The 16,735-nt window shown below is 53.4% G+C and overlaps 1 protein-coding gene and 1 long non-coding RNA gene across 2 annotated transcripts in view; both read left to right on the top strand.

Moving 5' to 3' along the window:
- The window catches only part of LOC114008812 (uncharacterized), an 8,711-nt gene extending 5,224 nt beyond the window's left edge, over nucleotides 1–3,487 (top strand). Inside the window, exons 2-3 of the long non-coding RNA XR_003550312.1 lie at nucleotides 1,038–1,120; nucleotides 3,464–3,487. This is a non-coding gene — a long non-coding RNA (uncharacterized LOC114008812). The remainder of the gene's footprint in view (nucleotides 1–1,037; nucleotides 1,121–3,463) is intronic.
- ARAP1 (ArfGAP with RhoGAP domain, ankyrin repeat and PH domain 1) overlaps nucleotides 1–16,735 on the top strand; it is a 57,267-nt gene that overhangs the window by 16,595 nt on the left and 23,937 nt on the right. Inside the window, exon 2 of the mRNA XM_027774064.1 lies at nucleotides 5,678–6,289. Coding sequence (XP_027629865.1) covers nucleotides 5,721–6,289 — 569 coding nt within the window. The 5' untranslated portion in view covers nucleotides 5,678–5,720. The remainder of the gene's footprint in view (nucleotides 1–5,677; nucleotides 6,290–16,735) is intronic.

Genomic DNA, 16,735 nt, shown 5'->3' with positions numbered 1-16,735 from the left:
ATGGAAAGGAGCCTGAGCTACTGGAACCTATTCCCTATGAATTCATTGCATGATGGGTGTTAAAAATAAACTAATCTGGGGGCCAGCAGTTAGCGTAATGGCTGTGTTGCTGGACTCCCACGTAGTTCGTGACCGGGACCCGGTGGCTTGAAACTCACACCGGGCGCGTGTGCGTGCGTGCCAAGGATTCCGAGAGGAGAATGGAGGAGAAGGGATTGTGGTGTGGCCATCTCCCCGGGGGATGATTTCTTGCTTTCTGTCTCTCTGTCTCTCTCTGTCTGTCTGGCAAGCGCACGCGCCCTATAGCAAAAACCTCTAATAAACAAACAAACAAACTAATCTGTGGTCTATAAAAAAAAAAGAAAAGAAAAGAAAAGAATAGTTTGGGGGTTAACACCGCCTTGGTGGAGATCTGGCTCTGCTTCAGCCCTGGGGGTAAGACCCTGGGTCACCTGAGCAGCAGGGGTGGTGGCCTACCCTCAGGGAGGGCCTGCCCTTTCTTCTCCTGCCTACAAACATTCTCTTTTTACCCATCCTCCCCTACGTTTGGGGGTGGGGTCCCTGAGGTCTTAGGCCCCTCCTCAGTTGCCCTACCTCTACCCTCAGGGTCCTGTGGCCTCAGGACCCCTAGGGCCCCCTACCGTTCATGACAGGCTCTGCACAGGGGGACACTTTATAATCTAAGCCAAGGAGTACACTGTCCCTTCCCCACTGCCCTCTGGGGGCAGCCCCCCACAGCCTCCCCCTACACATTCCCAGCCCCTGTCCCGGGAGGCTCCCAGGACAGGAAGTCTGCTCCCCACCTTAGCACCCATGTGCTTGACCTCTGGGCAGGCCTGTCCGTGGGCCTTCCTCCCCACCACTGGAGTTCCTGGAACCCTTCCTCTTCATTCCCTTCCTCTTCCTCTACCTCTTCTTCTCTTGTTTTCTTCCCCTTTCTTTGCCTTTCCCCACCCCCTCTCCCTCCCTCTCCTGGGATCCTGACTGTTCCAGGTGGCCTGGCCTCATGGACTTTCTCTTCTGTCCTGTCCTTGCAGCTCCCGCCTCAGGCCACCATGAGGAGCCCTTCAGCGTAGCCACCGCCTCTGGGAGGACTTGGGCATCCTTGGCAGCCCAGCTGGTGAGTCAGGAGGTGGGCTGGTGGGAGCCAGGTGGGGTGTGAGGAGGCTCCCCCAGGGCTGAGACCCAGAGGCCCCATTTTCCATGTGGAGAGCTGAGGCCGAGAGGCAGAGGGGGAAGTACTGCAAGCTTGCAGCTGGGAACTGGGAAGGGGTGGTGGAGTGCAGGGTGGTGGAGTGCAGTGCTGTGCAGGCTGGTGGAGTGTGGGTGTGTCTGCTTATCTGATTTTTCTCCTGGCTGCTGGCTTCCCAAGTTCTACTTGTGATTATCACATTCTCTTTTACATTCTATTTATTCTTTGGAAAATTTAAAAGATACAGAAGGATATGGTCTCTCCTGTCTTCTCAGCTGCCAGTTCTCCTTCCCAAAGACAGTTTCTTGTATATCTGTTCAGAATATCCTGTGCATATATTTATGTGTATGTGTATATGACATATATTTTTTCGTTTTTTAAAAACCGAGATGTTTATATAATACTATTCTGCCCCTGCTGTTCCTCTTGACAGTAACTGTTTACTATCACTTTAGATGAACTTTAGAATCTGCTTGTCCAAACCAATTCCGGTTGATAATTTCAGAGGGGATCGGATCAGAGTTCTTGCTAAACCCTGGGAAATCCGACTCTTTATAAGGTTGAAAGCCATCAGACCCAAGAGTGTCGAATGCATTTTTGTGTACATCTCCCTTTGGGTCTCTCTCTCTCTTTTTTTTTTTTCCTGGTCTGACCCGCTGGGTCTCTTAAGTAGCTTTATTATTATTATTGCTTCACTTCATGTCGTTGAAAATGTAGGTGCTAGAGGTGGAATGCTATTTCTCCCTCCCCTCAGAGGTGGATCTCCAGGGAGGTGGATGGGCTTTGAGGATCAGGGGGCCCTCGGTGGAAAGTAGTATTTCAGAATATTTTACATTGCTGTTTCTCTTCGTGTGGGAGGGTAAGTCCTTTTTCCATATGTTTAAAAGCCATTTGTGTTTTCCTTCCTGTGAATTTCTCTGTTCATATCAGGGGATCCATAGACCCATTGTATGCACGTGGTCATGTGTTTCTGTGAATTATACAAAAGTAAGATATTCTTGCCGTTTTTTTTTTTTTAATTTCTCGTATTCTTTTTCTTAAAGAAGGCGTTCCAGTTGTGTGACCTTCAGGTGCCATAAACTCAGCCCTCACTTTTCATCCTCAGAGGAAGCTGGTCACCTCGTGTCTTTTCAGGGATCCTGGATACATGTGCCAATATTCGCGTACTGATCCATGCTCTCCCTTTGTTTTTCTCAGGAAAGGCGGGATGTTACATGTACTATTCCACACTTTGCTTTGTCCCTTTGACACGATATCTGGGAGGTTATTAGAAGCCAGTATATAAGGAGTTTCCTCATTTTTCTAATAGCTGTTCAGTATTGTATTGCATGACTACCCCATACTTTAGTTAACTGTCGTCTGACTGATGGGCGTTTTGGTTATTTCCAATCCTCTATTGTTCACAGCTGATACCCCACAGACGTCATTTCACACGTGCACCCGGGGGTGGCCGGGGTGAAGGGCTGCAGCACTGGAGCTTTCACCATTATTTATTTATTCCCTAGTTCTTGTGGCCTTGCCCTCCCACAGGTACCCCCTGCCACTCATGGCTAGGGAGGCCCAGGCCTCAGCCCATTACCAAAGCCTGTATTTTCAGGAGCTGTCTTGATCTCGCTCTTCCATCATGTCTGATTGATGGAAAGTGGTATTTCAGTATATTTTACATTGCTGTTTCTCTTCGTGTGGGAGGTTAAGTTCCTTTCCATATGTTTAAAAGTCATTTGTGTTTTCCTTCCTGTGAATTTCTCTCCTCATATTCTTTGCCCATTTTTCTGTTAGGTAATCGATCTGTTCTTATTTCTAGGTGTTTTTCATTTTGTAGGAAGTGAGCCATTTGGGATATGAGTGGCACATACCGCAGGAGTTATTTTATTTTATTTTATTTTTTGTGAACTTTGCTTACAATTCTTCTTGCCATTCAGGAATGCTTGATTTGTATATAGCTGGATATTTCAGTCATCTCTGGATACCTTCTAGGTTTGTATCATTTCCAAAAGGCTTTTGCTTTTCTGAGATGATTTTTAAAAACACTTTAATGGTTTACTCTTTTATATTGAAATCCTTGACCCATCTATAATTTACTCTGTTGTAAGGTGTGAGGTTGGGATCCATCTCAGTTTTCTTTTAGATTGCTACGTAGCTATCCCAACACCCTAGTCATTCATCATTCCCCTACTAGTTTAAGATGCTACTCTTATTGTTTACTAAATTCTTACATGTATTTGGATCTATTTCTGATTTTTTTTTTTGGGGGGGATGTTTTTGCTATAGGGCACGTGCGCTCGCCAGAAAGACAGAGAGAGGCAGAGAGACAGCGAGAAATCATCACCCTGTGCCGCAATCCCTTCTCCTCCATCCTCCTCTTGGGATCTTGGGCACGCATGCACACACATCCGGTATTTCTGATTTTTCTGTCTTGTTCAGTTGATCTCTCTCTTCATGTGCTAGTACCAAATACAGCTTTTCCCCCCTTCTTTTTTATTTTTTTAATGACAGAAGGTATATACATTTGCCAGAGAGATAAAGGGAGACCGCACCCCCCACGCATAGTGGTACATGGTCATGCCACATCCCTTCTTCATCGTTTTGAGATTTCGCATGTGTAAGCACGTGTACCTAGTGTGGTCAAGCCAAACTGGGATTTGAAACATGGTTGGCCATGTGAGATCCAGCTCTCCCAACAGCTGGGCTGTAGGGTAGTCTACCAAATACTGTTTTAATTTTTGTGGCTTTATAATATATTTTAGTATGTGATGAAACTGATTCCTCGCCATCCTCCCTTCTCTCTGCCCCCACTTCCAGGATTTCCTTGGCTCTTCCTGTTTATTTAATTTTCAACATGAATTCTTAAGTTAGCTTGCCTAACTTCAAACAAAATTTCTTTGTGTATATATTTAATAAGATAGTGTCTATTTAAAAATTATCTTGGCATTGATATCTGTATGATGTCTTCTATCCAGAACTAACTATGCCCCTGCCCATTCATGTAGGTCTTCTTTTTGTCCCTCAGGAACACTCCAAAAAACATTTAAAAAAAAAAAAAAAACTGCCTGAGGGTACATTTGTTCATTAGCAAAAGGAACCAGAGAGAGAGAGAGAGAGAGAGCGAGCGAGCGAGCATCCCCTAATGGTCATGCCTCAATTCCTTTTCCTCCATTTTTCCATTCTTTTTGGATTTTGAGTACAGACATGTATATACCCGGTTTGTTTTTTAAGCTTCCGAGGCTGAGATTTGAACCATGTGGTTGGCCATGTGGGATCTGATTCCCTTAACTGCTAGGCTATGGGGCCAGCCCACTCCAGAATTTTTTTTTTTTGTATAGATTTTGTTTATTTCTTACTAAATTTACCCTTGGTTTTTTTTTTTTTTTATGTTATTGTAAATAGAGGTTTCTACCTGGTTATTGCTTGTAAGTATTGATTTCTGTTACACTAATGTTGAATTAATACAATCGCCTTACTAAATTATTTCATTGTTTACGGTAGTTTCTCATCTGGGCTGCTTAGGTTTTCCAACTCAAGACTCAGATATTTATTTTGAAACTAAATTTATTTTTTTAACTTTATTAATATTGTTTAAAATTTGCTATAGGGCACATGCACTCATCAGAGAGAGACAGAGAGAGTGAAAGTGAGAAAGCAAGCTGCCAGGTCCGGGACTTGAACTGTGGTCAGCCATGTGGGAGTCCAGCACCTTAACCACCACACCACCTACGGGCTCCCTGTGTTTAAGCTTATTTCTTCCTAAGTGAAAGAAGGAAAGGGAGGAAATACGGAGGAAGAGAGGGGGCAGTCATGTAAGGGCCCTCATGCCGTGATCTACTCATAGCCTCAGCCAGCCCGAGTCACAGATGCAAAGTGTACACCCAGTGTGTACACCCAGTGTGCACAGAGAGGCTCAGGGCACTGACTGGGACCTTCCCATGCGGGTCCAGAATTGCAGGGCACCACCATCAAGGCCTCATGTTATTAGCAACTAATGGATGGTTTCTCTCTTCCTTCCCAGTTTTGTGACTCCTATTTATTTTTGTTTCTAGAACATTCAGAACAGTGTTCCCCTCAATCCCACAGACTCACCAAGCTTGGGACCTAGCCTTGACTAGGGACTGGAGCCTCAGAGGAATTGGGCCCTGGCCTGGGTCTGACAAAGGGCAGACAGCACCAGACATGCTGGTGGCCCATCTCGCAGAGGCCCAGGCTGCCTATGAGGATGTGGGTGGTATCAACCCTGGCGGTCTTGGGGGTGCTTCCTAGAGGAGGTGTGAACTGGGGGCTAGGAGGGTATGAGGGTGGGATGATGGGTTGGTTTCAGGCAGAGGGAAAAGCCTGGGTGTTCAGAGACCTGACAGTACCTGGCTTTGCTCAGAGGAGGAACTTCAAGGATGGAATTTAAACCCCTGGCTTAAAGGGACCCACAGAGGGGTGCTGACCAGGGGCCACTCCTGGCTCCTGTGCCTCTGACCTGTGCCCATCTGTCTATTGCAGGTCTGGACAGAGCCCTGCGGCCGGGCCTCTGCTGGCAGGGACCATGGCAGAGGCTGGGGATGCTGCACTGTCGGTGGCCGAGTGGCTGCGGGCGCTGCATCTGGAACAGTACACTGGGCTCTTCGAGCAACACGGGCTGCTGTGGGCCACGGAGTGCCAAGGCCTCAGTGATGCCCGCCTGATGGACATGGGCATGCTTCTCCCCGGCCACCGCCGCCGCGTCCTGGCTGGACTGCTACGCGCCCACGCGCCCCCAGTCCCGGTGCCCCGCCCTGCCCCACGGCCTGTGCCCATGAAGCGCCATGTCTTCCGCTCATCACCTGCACCCACTTCTCCACCTGAACCTGTGCCCTCAGCTGGAGAGGATGAGGGGCTGCCCACCGCCCCACCCATCCCACCCCGGAGGAGCTGCCTTCCGCCTGCCTGCTTCGCCGCCCCATCTACCGCTGCCCCGCCCACCGCCGCCCCATCCAGGGCCATCCCATGCACTGCCACCTTGTCCACTGCCACCCCAGACCCTGTGCTGCCCCCGCTGCCTGCCAAGCGGCATCTGGTGGAGTCAAGCGTCCCACCCGTACCCCCCCGCACCGGACCGCCCCGCCTGCTGGTGAGGTGAGTGGGTATCACTACTGTGGGATGAACGTGGACAGAGGGTCTTTGAGGCTCAGTGGGGCGTTGGTGGCCTTTGGCTGCTGGATAAGAAAGGAACTTCAGGTGGAGGGACCAGCATGCACAGAGCTCCGAGGAGCCCTGGCCAGGCCTGCTCACCTACAATGAGTGCAGATGAGGCATGGGGCTGGTGGGCCGTGCTGTGCAGGCCAGGCCGGGAGCTGGGAATGTCTTAAGCAGAGTGACTGAATGCCACCTGAGCGCCAAAAGGGAACTGGCTGAGGTTAGTGGGGCGAGGCGGGGGCACATGGCCCGGTGAGCCCCCGCCCCCAGCCTGCACTAATAAGACCAGAGAGGAGCAGGCAAAGGGGAGCCAGGTGTGCACCCCAGGATGCACAGGGCGTGGCTGCCTGGCGGGAGCAGGGAGAGCAGGGTTTCCATCTTGGGTGGCTGGGTGTGCCATGGCACCATCACTAGTCTGGTGGCCCAGGGACAGCAGGGAATGTGGGAGGAAGTCTGAAGTTCAGCTCGTTCAGTGTGAGTCTGTGGGGGATCGGGGAGCGCTCTGGCTTCAGGATGTGATGTGTGGTGATCAGAGAAAACTAGGGATGGCTCACCTTGACAGCAGGATCCATCTGGTCCCTGGCGTTTGCATTCCTATCACACTGTGTCCCTCTGTCATCCCCTTTCCCTGCTTCTATCAAGTGTCACCAAACCGTGGGACATTCTTAAGCCTCATCCTACTTGCCCTCCTCCCTCCTCAGAACTCGCCTTTCTCCCCTCCTTGGCTCCTAGTCTCCTTATTTTCTTGCATTTGCTCCTCCCATTGTGGACGTTCCATTTTAATCTTATTCCCATGCTCACTCTTCCTGCCATGTGTTGGGATGCCCAATCAGGAGCAAGTATCACCAGACAGGGTTAGATATGTGTTTGGGGGTAGGAGAGGTTTTCCAGCACCTGAGCTGAGTTAATCTGGAAGGACTTCATGGAGGAGGAGAGGATGCAGAGGGGCCTGCTGACCTCTGTTGCTGCTGTGAACCCACTAGGATGTTGGCCTTGATGGGGCCCTTCTGCTGGGCGTTCTGCTCTGCTCATGTGACCTTGTTGATTCGTGCAGTGAGCCTTCCAGGGGATTTGTGTCCTGATTTCAAGCAGGGCAACCAAGGCTCAGAGCAGAGAGGGGAACAATTGGATGCCAAGCACATGCTCAGTGAGCCTGTGGGGAAGGGCTGTGCTGCCTCCCACCCAGAGAGGGGCATTGCATGAGGGGGCCTTGGAGGCCATGCCTACACCGTGGTGTGGTGAATTTTGACTGGTGGAAGCACAAACGGGCCAGGCCTTTCCTAAATTCACACCTCTGGGAACAGGCATTGGGGTCCACCCAGAGGCTGGCGCCAAGGGCAGATAGTTTCCTGGTGCAGTTGTGCCCTCTAGTGGCCATCTTTCTGCATGCCGAGTAATTTCCGTTTCCTTTAACCCCAAAATGGGATGCAGAGAGGGAGAGACTTTCTGTCTGTTTCTGAGGGCTGTGAGTAGGTGGGCAAGGCAGAAGGCCGGGCCCTGTCCTTAGGGAGCTTGCAAAGGCCAAGGTCAAGCCCCTGTTGGGGAGTGGATGCCTGGGTTCCTGTTTAGGAAGCAGGTCACATTGTCTGACAGAGCCAGCATGCGACTGTGATGACAAGCTGTCCCCATGGTCTTGTTTCCCTCTCAGATGGCCCCTATGGCCCTCACAGCCTTCTGTGTCCCATCCCCCCCCTCCCCCGCCACCCAGCGCTGACACTTGAGTTCAGGAGACTTGCTGGGTAGGGCTAGAGTCCACTCCACACCTTGCATCCCAAGGTACCAGCTCTCGCCCTCAGAGCACGAGTCTGAACTTAGCCTCTTCACCAAGTCTTGGGGATCCCAGGTCCTCTTGGTCAGGAATCTGGCTCCTTGTAGCTGAAGTACCCCAGATCCATTCTGTGTGGAGAGAATTTGTAGAAAAAGATTCCCTGCAATTTGGTGGGGATTGTCTGCCAAGTCCACCTGTGGGGGCAGGGCGGAGGTCAAGATGGAGCTTGGCTGTCTGCATGTCCCCTCCCAGCCCCTCTGCAGCCCTTCCGGGCACAGTGAAGGACTTCTGTCCCCTTGCAGGGGTCTCATCACAGTGTCTCCTACCCCTAGTGACAGAAGACTCTCCCAACCTGAGGGCCATTTGTACAATTTCATGGCTCCAGGCCCGTCAGCAGGCACCCTAGTGAAATTTGGGGATCATCGTGTGTGCATGTGTGTATTCTCAGGGTCTCGGCTCAGTGTGGGCATGCCTGGACCAGTTCGTGTGAACCCATGTGTGTGGGTATGTGTGTTTGTGCAAGCCATTGAGGTGGTGGCCTGGCTGTGCGTTTACATGTTCACATGTGTTCTGAGGGTGACGGTGTGTGCAGTTTCAGTGATGCCACGATTTGGGGTGTGGTGAGTTCGAGGCCTGTGTGCACACATGCACGTGCTCATGTGAGGCCATTGGTAGCCTGTGCTGTTGAGGCAGTGAATGGCAGGGGTTATTTGTGTGCTGCCCAGCATGGGCCGGTGTGTGCACATTGTATACGAGTGTTGCCAAGGCAAGCCCACTAGGATGCTGGCCCTGCTGCAGCTGGGCACTTCATTGATTCTGTTCTCTATGGCTTCCAGTGCCGGCGCCCAATGGCATGGGTGAATAGTGAAGGCCGACGTGTGCATGTGCCTGCCAGGGGCTGAGCATGGGCCGCACATAGGTACATGCATATGCTACTCAGCACATGCTGGGCTGGGGATTCGAGGGCCCTGTACTCAGCACCCCCAACCCTACTACCCAACTATGTCATGCCAGATGTCAGGAGAGGCAAGTAGGAAGAATGAGGCTGGGATAGGAACCTTGGCCACAGACCAAGGTGTAAACAGATCAGAAAACAGGCAAGGGTAGGGTTCCTTCCTCCCTGCCTTGGCAAGATCCAACACTCAGCACCAGGCCCTCCATTCAGTCTGGCCTGAGAGAACCTTGCTTCACCCAAGTCTACATCCTCTGCATTATTAAGCCTGTTGTAGGGAACTTGCTGAGGAGTCCAGAGATGCTGAGAAACTGTCCCAACATCACCCAGCCCAGCAGAAGGGAAACGAGTTCAGGCCCGCATCCTGACTTGGGCCTGGTCCACTCAGCGCCAAGTAGCAGAGACATGAACCTCCTGAGCCTGATCTCCCTGAAAGAGGCAGAAGGTCATGTCTGATCAGGGTTCCAGGCTCGCTCTGCAGAGCCCCTCTCAGTCCACTCTAGGTCTCAGCTTCCTTCTGATACCTGGGTACCTGAGATTCCTTGGGGAAAGAGCACATTTGCCCAGAGGAGGAAGCTGCCAGCTAGTCTGTCACACTGCAAGGCCTCCCTCCTGTGCCCTTGACTGCCTTGCATCTCAGCCAATCCCTGGTCTTCTTGAAGTCTCATCACTTGTTGCTGGGACAGAGCTTGTTTCCTTCAAAGAACCTCTTTCCCAGCCTCTGGTCTTCTGGTAGAGAGGGGAGGGGGACAGGCCCCCCCGCAAGAGGCAGCCAGGGCCAGGACTTCTTGGATGTCTGCCCCATAAGACCTCATGAGACAAACAGACACTGCTGGTCGTCCCATCCAGGTTTGGGGGAGTGAGGGTGCAGCCTGAGGGTGGAAGGAAGTGTCTGCCCCGGGGGATTCTGGGTGACGTTTCTCTTTCTCAGGCAGTGTTTTCAGGAAGTGTGTGTGTTGGCTGGGCTGTGAGAGGTGGGGCAGAGAGCAGGAAGCTGGAGAGAGCTGGATGCAGACGCAGACGCAGACACACACATACACACTCACTCGCACTCCCAGACAGTTTTACAGTTGCACATAGAAACACACACACTCAGAGACGTGATTCACGAATGCTGGGAGACACAAGCTCCCGGGCTCACAGCCATTCCTGGGCCCGGACACCTCCGAGAGAGCCTGGCCTGGGACTCACCTGGGAGCAAGAGCGTGGCTGGTGGTGAGACCAACCCAGGTTGGACGCAGGCTTACATGCAGACCGTGGGCCCCGGAGCCAGCGGGCAGCTGAGGGTGAGCAGGGGCCACCTGGCAGGAGGGAGGGAGGTGTCCCTGCCTGCCTATCCCCCCGGGCCAGGTCTCCTCTGGTGCTGTCCTGCCCCTTCCTTGCTTGCTCTCCAAATTCTGTCTCCTCTTACTTTCTGTTTGTTTACCCCTGCCTTTCCTTTCCCCCTCCTTCCTCCTGCCTCCTCCGCTGGGCTTTGCAGGTCTCTGTCTCCCCTTATGTGTCTCTCCTGGGCCCACAGTGCCTACTTTTGGGCCTTCCCAGACTCTATCCTACTGATGCGTGTAGGGTCTCTGCCCTTTGGGGACCTGGTGCTTATCTCTTCAGTCCGGCCTCTGCCCCTAACTCCCCACAGCCCCCTGGGGTTCCCTCAGGAGGCTCGGGTTGGCCTGTCTCACTGTCGGGTGCAGGCTGCTGTGGCTCTGGACTCTCCCACTCCCAGTCCAGGGTGCAGGGAGACGCGGGGGCCTATACTGAGGTGGTGATTCCTGCCTCCTCCCAGGGCAGGTAGTGGGTGAGTGCCGGGATGTGGGGGCTGGCTTCCTCCCAGTGCTGTGGATCCCTAGTGAACTCGACAGCCCTGGGCTTGGGCCAGTGGGACACAGAGAGGCCTCTTCCTGGTCTGGGCCCTCCCTGGCCCTGCCTGTGCCCCTGGCTCATCTTTCGGCAGGGCTCAGGGGACACCATACCTGCCCCTCCTGTGGCTGGCCACTTGGGCTGGGAGAGAGCTGGGTCCAGTGTGAGCTCCCCAAAAGCTGATCTTTCCCCTCCTCTGCCTTTGGGAGCCAGCACAGGGCCAGGCTCCAGAGCTGTCATGGGAGACCCAGGCCTCTATCACCTCCTGCCCACTGCAGCAGGAGGCCCATTGTGGGCCTGGTGGTGAATATGCCGTGAAGGGTCCAACAGGCCATGTGAACTTAGTGGAGGGAGCAGTTGGGTAGTCTTCCTGGAGGAGTAGCTATATCTTGAGCACAATGGAGTTGATGAACCCAGGCGATTAAATGTAAAAAAGCCTCCAGCAGAATATCTGGCACACAGTGGGTGCTTAGTGGTAGCTGTTATCCGTGGGAGAAGTGCTAAGAGTGGGTTGGTGCCTCGGTTGTAGGGTGGGTGCTGATTAATGGGGGAAGGAGAAGCTGATGCCTTCCTCCAGGATGAGGGTGCTCATCCCAACCTTCAGCACACATTCACTGGGGCCTCCTCTGTTGGATGATGCTGGTAGCACGGATTGAATTGGCCCCAGAGACTCATAACATGTGCAGAAGTTGAGGGGCAGCCCGCAGGTGTCACATTCTCACAAGGGAGACCCCAGGATGGGTGTCTGTGCTGTGGCCTGGATGGATGTGTCCAGAGCCTTCACAAGGGTGTGTGGGGTGCTGACCTTGGTCCTCATGATGAAGGAGGAAGGGCAGAAGCAGACCTGGGGGAAGCAAGAGGCATAGGACTGAGATCTAGGGCACAAATGAGGAAGAGGAGGCCAGGGCAGCTACCCCCTGTGGAAAGGGGAGGTCAGAGTAGAAGGCAGATGCCCCAGATCACTAGGCTTGGCCTCACCCTGTGACCTGCATGGGTCCCTCTGAGGCCTATGTGACAACTTACGGGAAGCAGCCTGACTCCAGATCCTCTGCTGCTGTCAGTTCAGTGAAGCACGTGTTACCAGGCACAGCCCTGCTGAGGGATTGGAAGCAAAGAGGCTGGGGAGCCCCCAAACCAGCCTGACTCCGAGGTGGGGTCCATAGTAGAATTTTGGGCCTTTCAAAATTTGGGCCTTTCAAAAGAGAAGGGTGTTCCAGGTGGATGGAACAGCATATGCCAAGCCTTGCAGTGTGTGTCTATAGGAGAATGCAGCTGGGTCATGGGGGGGTGGAGGGTGAGTGGGGGTGTTCAGGCTCCCCTCTCTGCAGCCTGCCTGAGTGGTGAGACCTGCTTCCTTTGGCCAGAGATTGGTGTGGATAGAAACATGAAGGGAGGGCCCCTGGCGGGGAGGGGATAGAGCAGGCTCCTCACCAGCCTGTGGGGCCTGAGCCTCCTTCGGCCGTGGCTGGGGTCAGAAGGTTGTGCCAGTGCTTCTCCTTTATTGAATTATTAGAAATCCTGGAGGCAGGCCAGGAGGAAACTGAGGCTCAGAGGTAAAGTGACCTGTGTGAGGTCACAAACTGACGGGCAGCGAGCCTGGGACTCTGCCTGCTGCTGAAGCCCTGTCTCCAACTGCAGTGGCCACACCTCGCCTGCCCAAGACAGACCCTCTTAGCAGTGTCTCGTTTTTTGCTATAGGGTGTGCGTGCTCGCCACAGACAGAAAGCGAGAAATCAGCCCCGGGGGGGGAGGAGGTCATGCCACACTCCCTTCTCCTCCACTCTCCTCTCAGGATTTTGGGCATGCACGCTTACGTACCTGGCATGAATTTCAGGCTGCTGGGTCTGGGGCTTGAACTGAGGTTGGTCATATAGGAGTCTAGCAGCGTAACCATTATGCTGTTTGCTGGTCCCAGCAGTGCCTCTTTTTTTTATTTTTTGAGAAGTTTTTGCTATAGGGCGCATGCGCTCACCAGAAAGAGACAGAAAGCGAGAAATCACCCCCTAGGGGGGATGGCCACGCCGCAATCCCTTCTCCTCCATTCTCCTCTCGGGATCTTGGGCCTGCCCACCCCAGGTCCGGGCCTTGAACCCCCGTCGACTACATAGGAGTCCAGCCACATAGCCATTACACTAACTGCTGGTCCCCCAGCAGTGCCTCTTTTAACCCTCCAAAATGCTTCTGGTTTCTGAGATTCGTTATGCGGTCAACTTTTCCCTCACCTGTCCCTGACCCCTGGGTGCAAGGACAGCAGAGCACTTTTCCTCTAATCCAATAGACACATTAAGCTGGGAGCCCAGGCAGGGGACCAGCCTGGCCCCTGCCCAGGGTGCCCAGTCTTGCTGTAGTGTACTGGGAGAGCACATCCCTTGGCTGGAGGAGAAAGGGCTGAAGGAGCCACAGGTGCCAGGGGAGTGGGAAAGAGAGAGCAGCTCTTCTGGGGGCACCTTGGAGGCTGCCCAGAAGGGGAGGCCTACTGAGCTGCACTTGGAGTTCCAGGAGGGCTCCCCCGGGCTGAGGTGGCAGGGAGGGCAGAGGAGGCGGAAGCGGTATGGGTGAAGGCTTGGAGGGTTGCTCTGGGATGGGACAGGTCTTCTGGACTGGGAGGGAAGTCAGTGGGTCAGGTCACAGCTGGAGCTCAGGGCTGGAGCTGGGGCTGCTCTTAGGGGAGCTGGCACTGAGTGCCAGGACTCTGGGTGGCTGGAGATACTCCGTGAGCCCTGTTCCCGGTAGGGGGTCACTGCCCCTTCCCCTGGGGTTTTCCCATATGTTGTGATTTTCTGACATCACTTCTCCTTTCCTGGGCCTGGCCCTGACTCAGCAGGGCCTTGGTCCCATGCATTGGGCAGATAGGCAAGGGTCAGCCAGGAGGCTTCCTGGAGGAGGTAGCGAGAGTGGGGCCTAGAGGTGTGAGAGGCCCTTAGTCTCCCCCTCATAGGACGTCATCGGTGCCCTGGGACCTCGCTGCTGGGAGAGGAGCCCTTCGTGTCTGTCTCTCCCCAGTGTCAACCACTGCACGGCCGGAGGAGCTGGGACCTCGTTTCCTCTTGGAGGGAGCCAGAGCCTGAGTGCAGGTGGCCATTGTAAAGAGGCAGGCCTCGGAGAAGCCTTCGGACCTTGGTGTGGCCTTGTTTGTCGAGCTGTGATACTGGACTGCCTGGTTCAGTCCCAGCCATGGGGCCAGGGCAGATGGCTTACTTAGCACTTCTATGGCTCAGTTCCCATGTCCCGTGTACAGTGCTTAGAAGGAGGCTGGGGACACACATATGTAGAGACACGTGTGCCTGCACACACAATGAGGAGTCACTTAGTCTGGGCCTCTGTTAGTCTCAAGTGCCTGCTCAGTGCCAGGGATGCACTGGTGAAGAAGGTGGGTATGGAGCATGCCTCGAAATCCACCTGCTGAGAGACAGGCTGTGGGCAGGCCCAGCCTTGTAGATGACTAGCAGATCCGGGTCTGGGGTGCTCTGTGGTGTGGCGGTGGGAGGGGTGCTGCTGGGACCCTGAAGATGAAGAGGAGTTAGTGAACAGTTTCACCCTGTGGCCACTGCTTTCCGCTCAGTGCTGGCCCCCAGACCTAGGGTGGCTCTGGGAGCCAGGCCCACTGAGCCCTGACGGCACTGGAGGATGGAGCCTGTCCCCGCCTCCTCTGGACCACGGTCTGCTGGTCCTGGCCCGCAGCCTGAGTTCTGCTTCCAGCGGGTTCCAAGCTGGGCCTCTAGGGACCTTTCCGTCTTGGACCTTGGAGACAGAATGTGATGGACGGACTTGCCTGTCAGGATGTCTCGGGCCAGCTCTTTGGGGATGTGCGTGTAACGGAAGCCAGATCCCACATGGTGGCCACGGTTAGAATCCCTGGCCTGGTCAGCCTGAAACATGCCAGGCATGCATGACAGTCTGGAGGACTGGCCGAGGAGGATCACAGTGTGACCGGGCCCCGTAGTGGGTGCTCATCTTCCTCTCTCTCACGCATACACGCTTGCTCTCTCTCGTGTGTGTATGCACTCTACCATGTATAAAGAAAACACATTTAGGCTGGCCCTGAAGCTTAGTGGTTAAGGGAGCCGATTCCTCTTGACCAACTGTGGCTTGAATTCTGGGCCTGGCAGCTTGAAAAACATGCTGGGCGCATGTGCTTGTGTGCCCCTGATCCTGTCAGGATGGAGAATTGGCCGAGAAGGGTTTGCAGCGTGATCACCCCTCACTGGGAGGTGCTTTCTCTCTGTCTCTGTTTCTGGAGAGCACATGTGCCTTGTAGCAATTAAAAACATGAAAGAAAAAGGCCAGCAGGTGGTGTGGAGGTTAAAGCAGCTGGATCCCACATGCCCAGCTGCATGGTTTGAGTCCTGGACCTGCTGGCTTAAAAAACACACGTGCACTTGTGTGTGTGTGTGTGTGTGCACGTGCGCGCCTGTGTGCCCATGGTTCTGAGAGGAAGAGAATAGGGAGAAGGGATTGCAGTGTGGCCATCCCCTGAGGGGGGGGATTTCTCACTTTCCCTTTCTCTTTGTTTCTCCTGTGAGCACAAACACCTTATAGCAAAAAATTAAAGATAAAAACAAAGGAGGAGGGGGGCAGCAAATGGCATAGCAGTTACGTTTCTGAACTCTCACATGGCCAACAGAGGTTTTAGTTCTGGACATGGTGGCTTGAAAATCACGCTGGGCACATGTGCATGTGTGCTCAAGGTCCTGAGAGGAGAGTGAAAGAGAAGGGATTGTGGTGTGGCCATCCCCTCAGGGGTTGATTTCTCACTTTCCCTCTCACTGTCTCTGTCTCTCTCTTTCTCTGGGGAGCGCATGCACCCTAAGGCAAGAACCTCTACAAAAAACAAAGGAAGAAAAATATGGAACCAGCAGATGGCATAATGGTTACATCACTGGACTCCCATGTTGACTATGGTTTGAGTCCCAAACCCGGCAGTTTTAAAACTCATGCCGGTCGTGCACCAAAAGGGATGACCCCAAAACCCAGGGTGTTTGACTCATAGTCCAGGATTCTTTCTGTGACATTAAATTCTAGTACAAATGCAAAAAAAAAAAAAAAAAAAAAAAAGACAAAAAATTTTTTAAAGAAAAAAAATTAATAATAATAACAAAGACATCTCTATGGACATCGCACTTGACCCGTTGGGGCCAGCACCTAGGTCACACTCTTGGGCTGCAGGCACTCTTTCTATCACTTGACCATCATTCACCCTTTTATTTGCCTTCACTCCAACCCTCATGGTCAGCCTGCCCACCTGTCTTTCCCCGCCTGCCCGCCAGCCCGCCACCCACCTGTCCTACACGCTCTTGGTGCTGACTCAGCCAGGCCCTGTCCTGGCCGGGGGCGGAGGCTCTCGGGTCAGATGCTGCAGCTCCCCTGCAGGGACCCAGGGTCCAGTGAGCAGAGCCTGGTCCGTGCCCACCGGGGTCTGCATTGGTCCAGCATGCTGCATCAGGTTCCTGGGAGGAAACAGCTGACCACCAGGGAGGAGGCACATTTTCCTTTGCTATGTGGTCCTCTAAGTGGCCCCTGTCATTGTCACACAGAAATCTTGGCATCATTGTCTGTGGCCCTCCAGGAGACAGCTGAGGGGCGAGGAACCGAGACTCATTGTAGACAGGTGACCTCCAGGAGCATCCTGGCTTAGGACCTCTTGTTCCAGGGGGCCAATAATGTATTTTTGTTGTTGTTGTTGTTTTTTTTTGAGAGGTTTTCACTATAGGGCGCGTGTGCTTGCGAGATAGACAGAGAGAGACAGAGAGACAGAAAGCGAGAAATCACCCCCCAGGGGGGATGGTCACGCCACAATCCCTTCTCCTCCATT

This window comes from Tupaia chinensis, unplaced genomic scaffold (genome assembly GCF_000334495.1).
Source record: "Tupaia chinensis unplaced genomic scaffold, TupChi_1.0 Scaffold000047_1, whole genome shotgun sequence".
Lineage (NCBI taxonomy): Eukaryota > Metazoa > Chordata > Mammalia > Scandentia > Tupaiidae > Tupaia > Tupaia belangeri.
The sequence above is the reverse complement of the archived record's forward strand: the minus strand, read 5'-3'. Positions and strand labels throughout refer to the sequence as shown.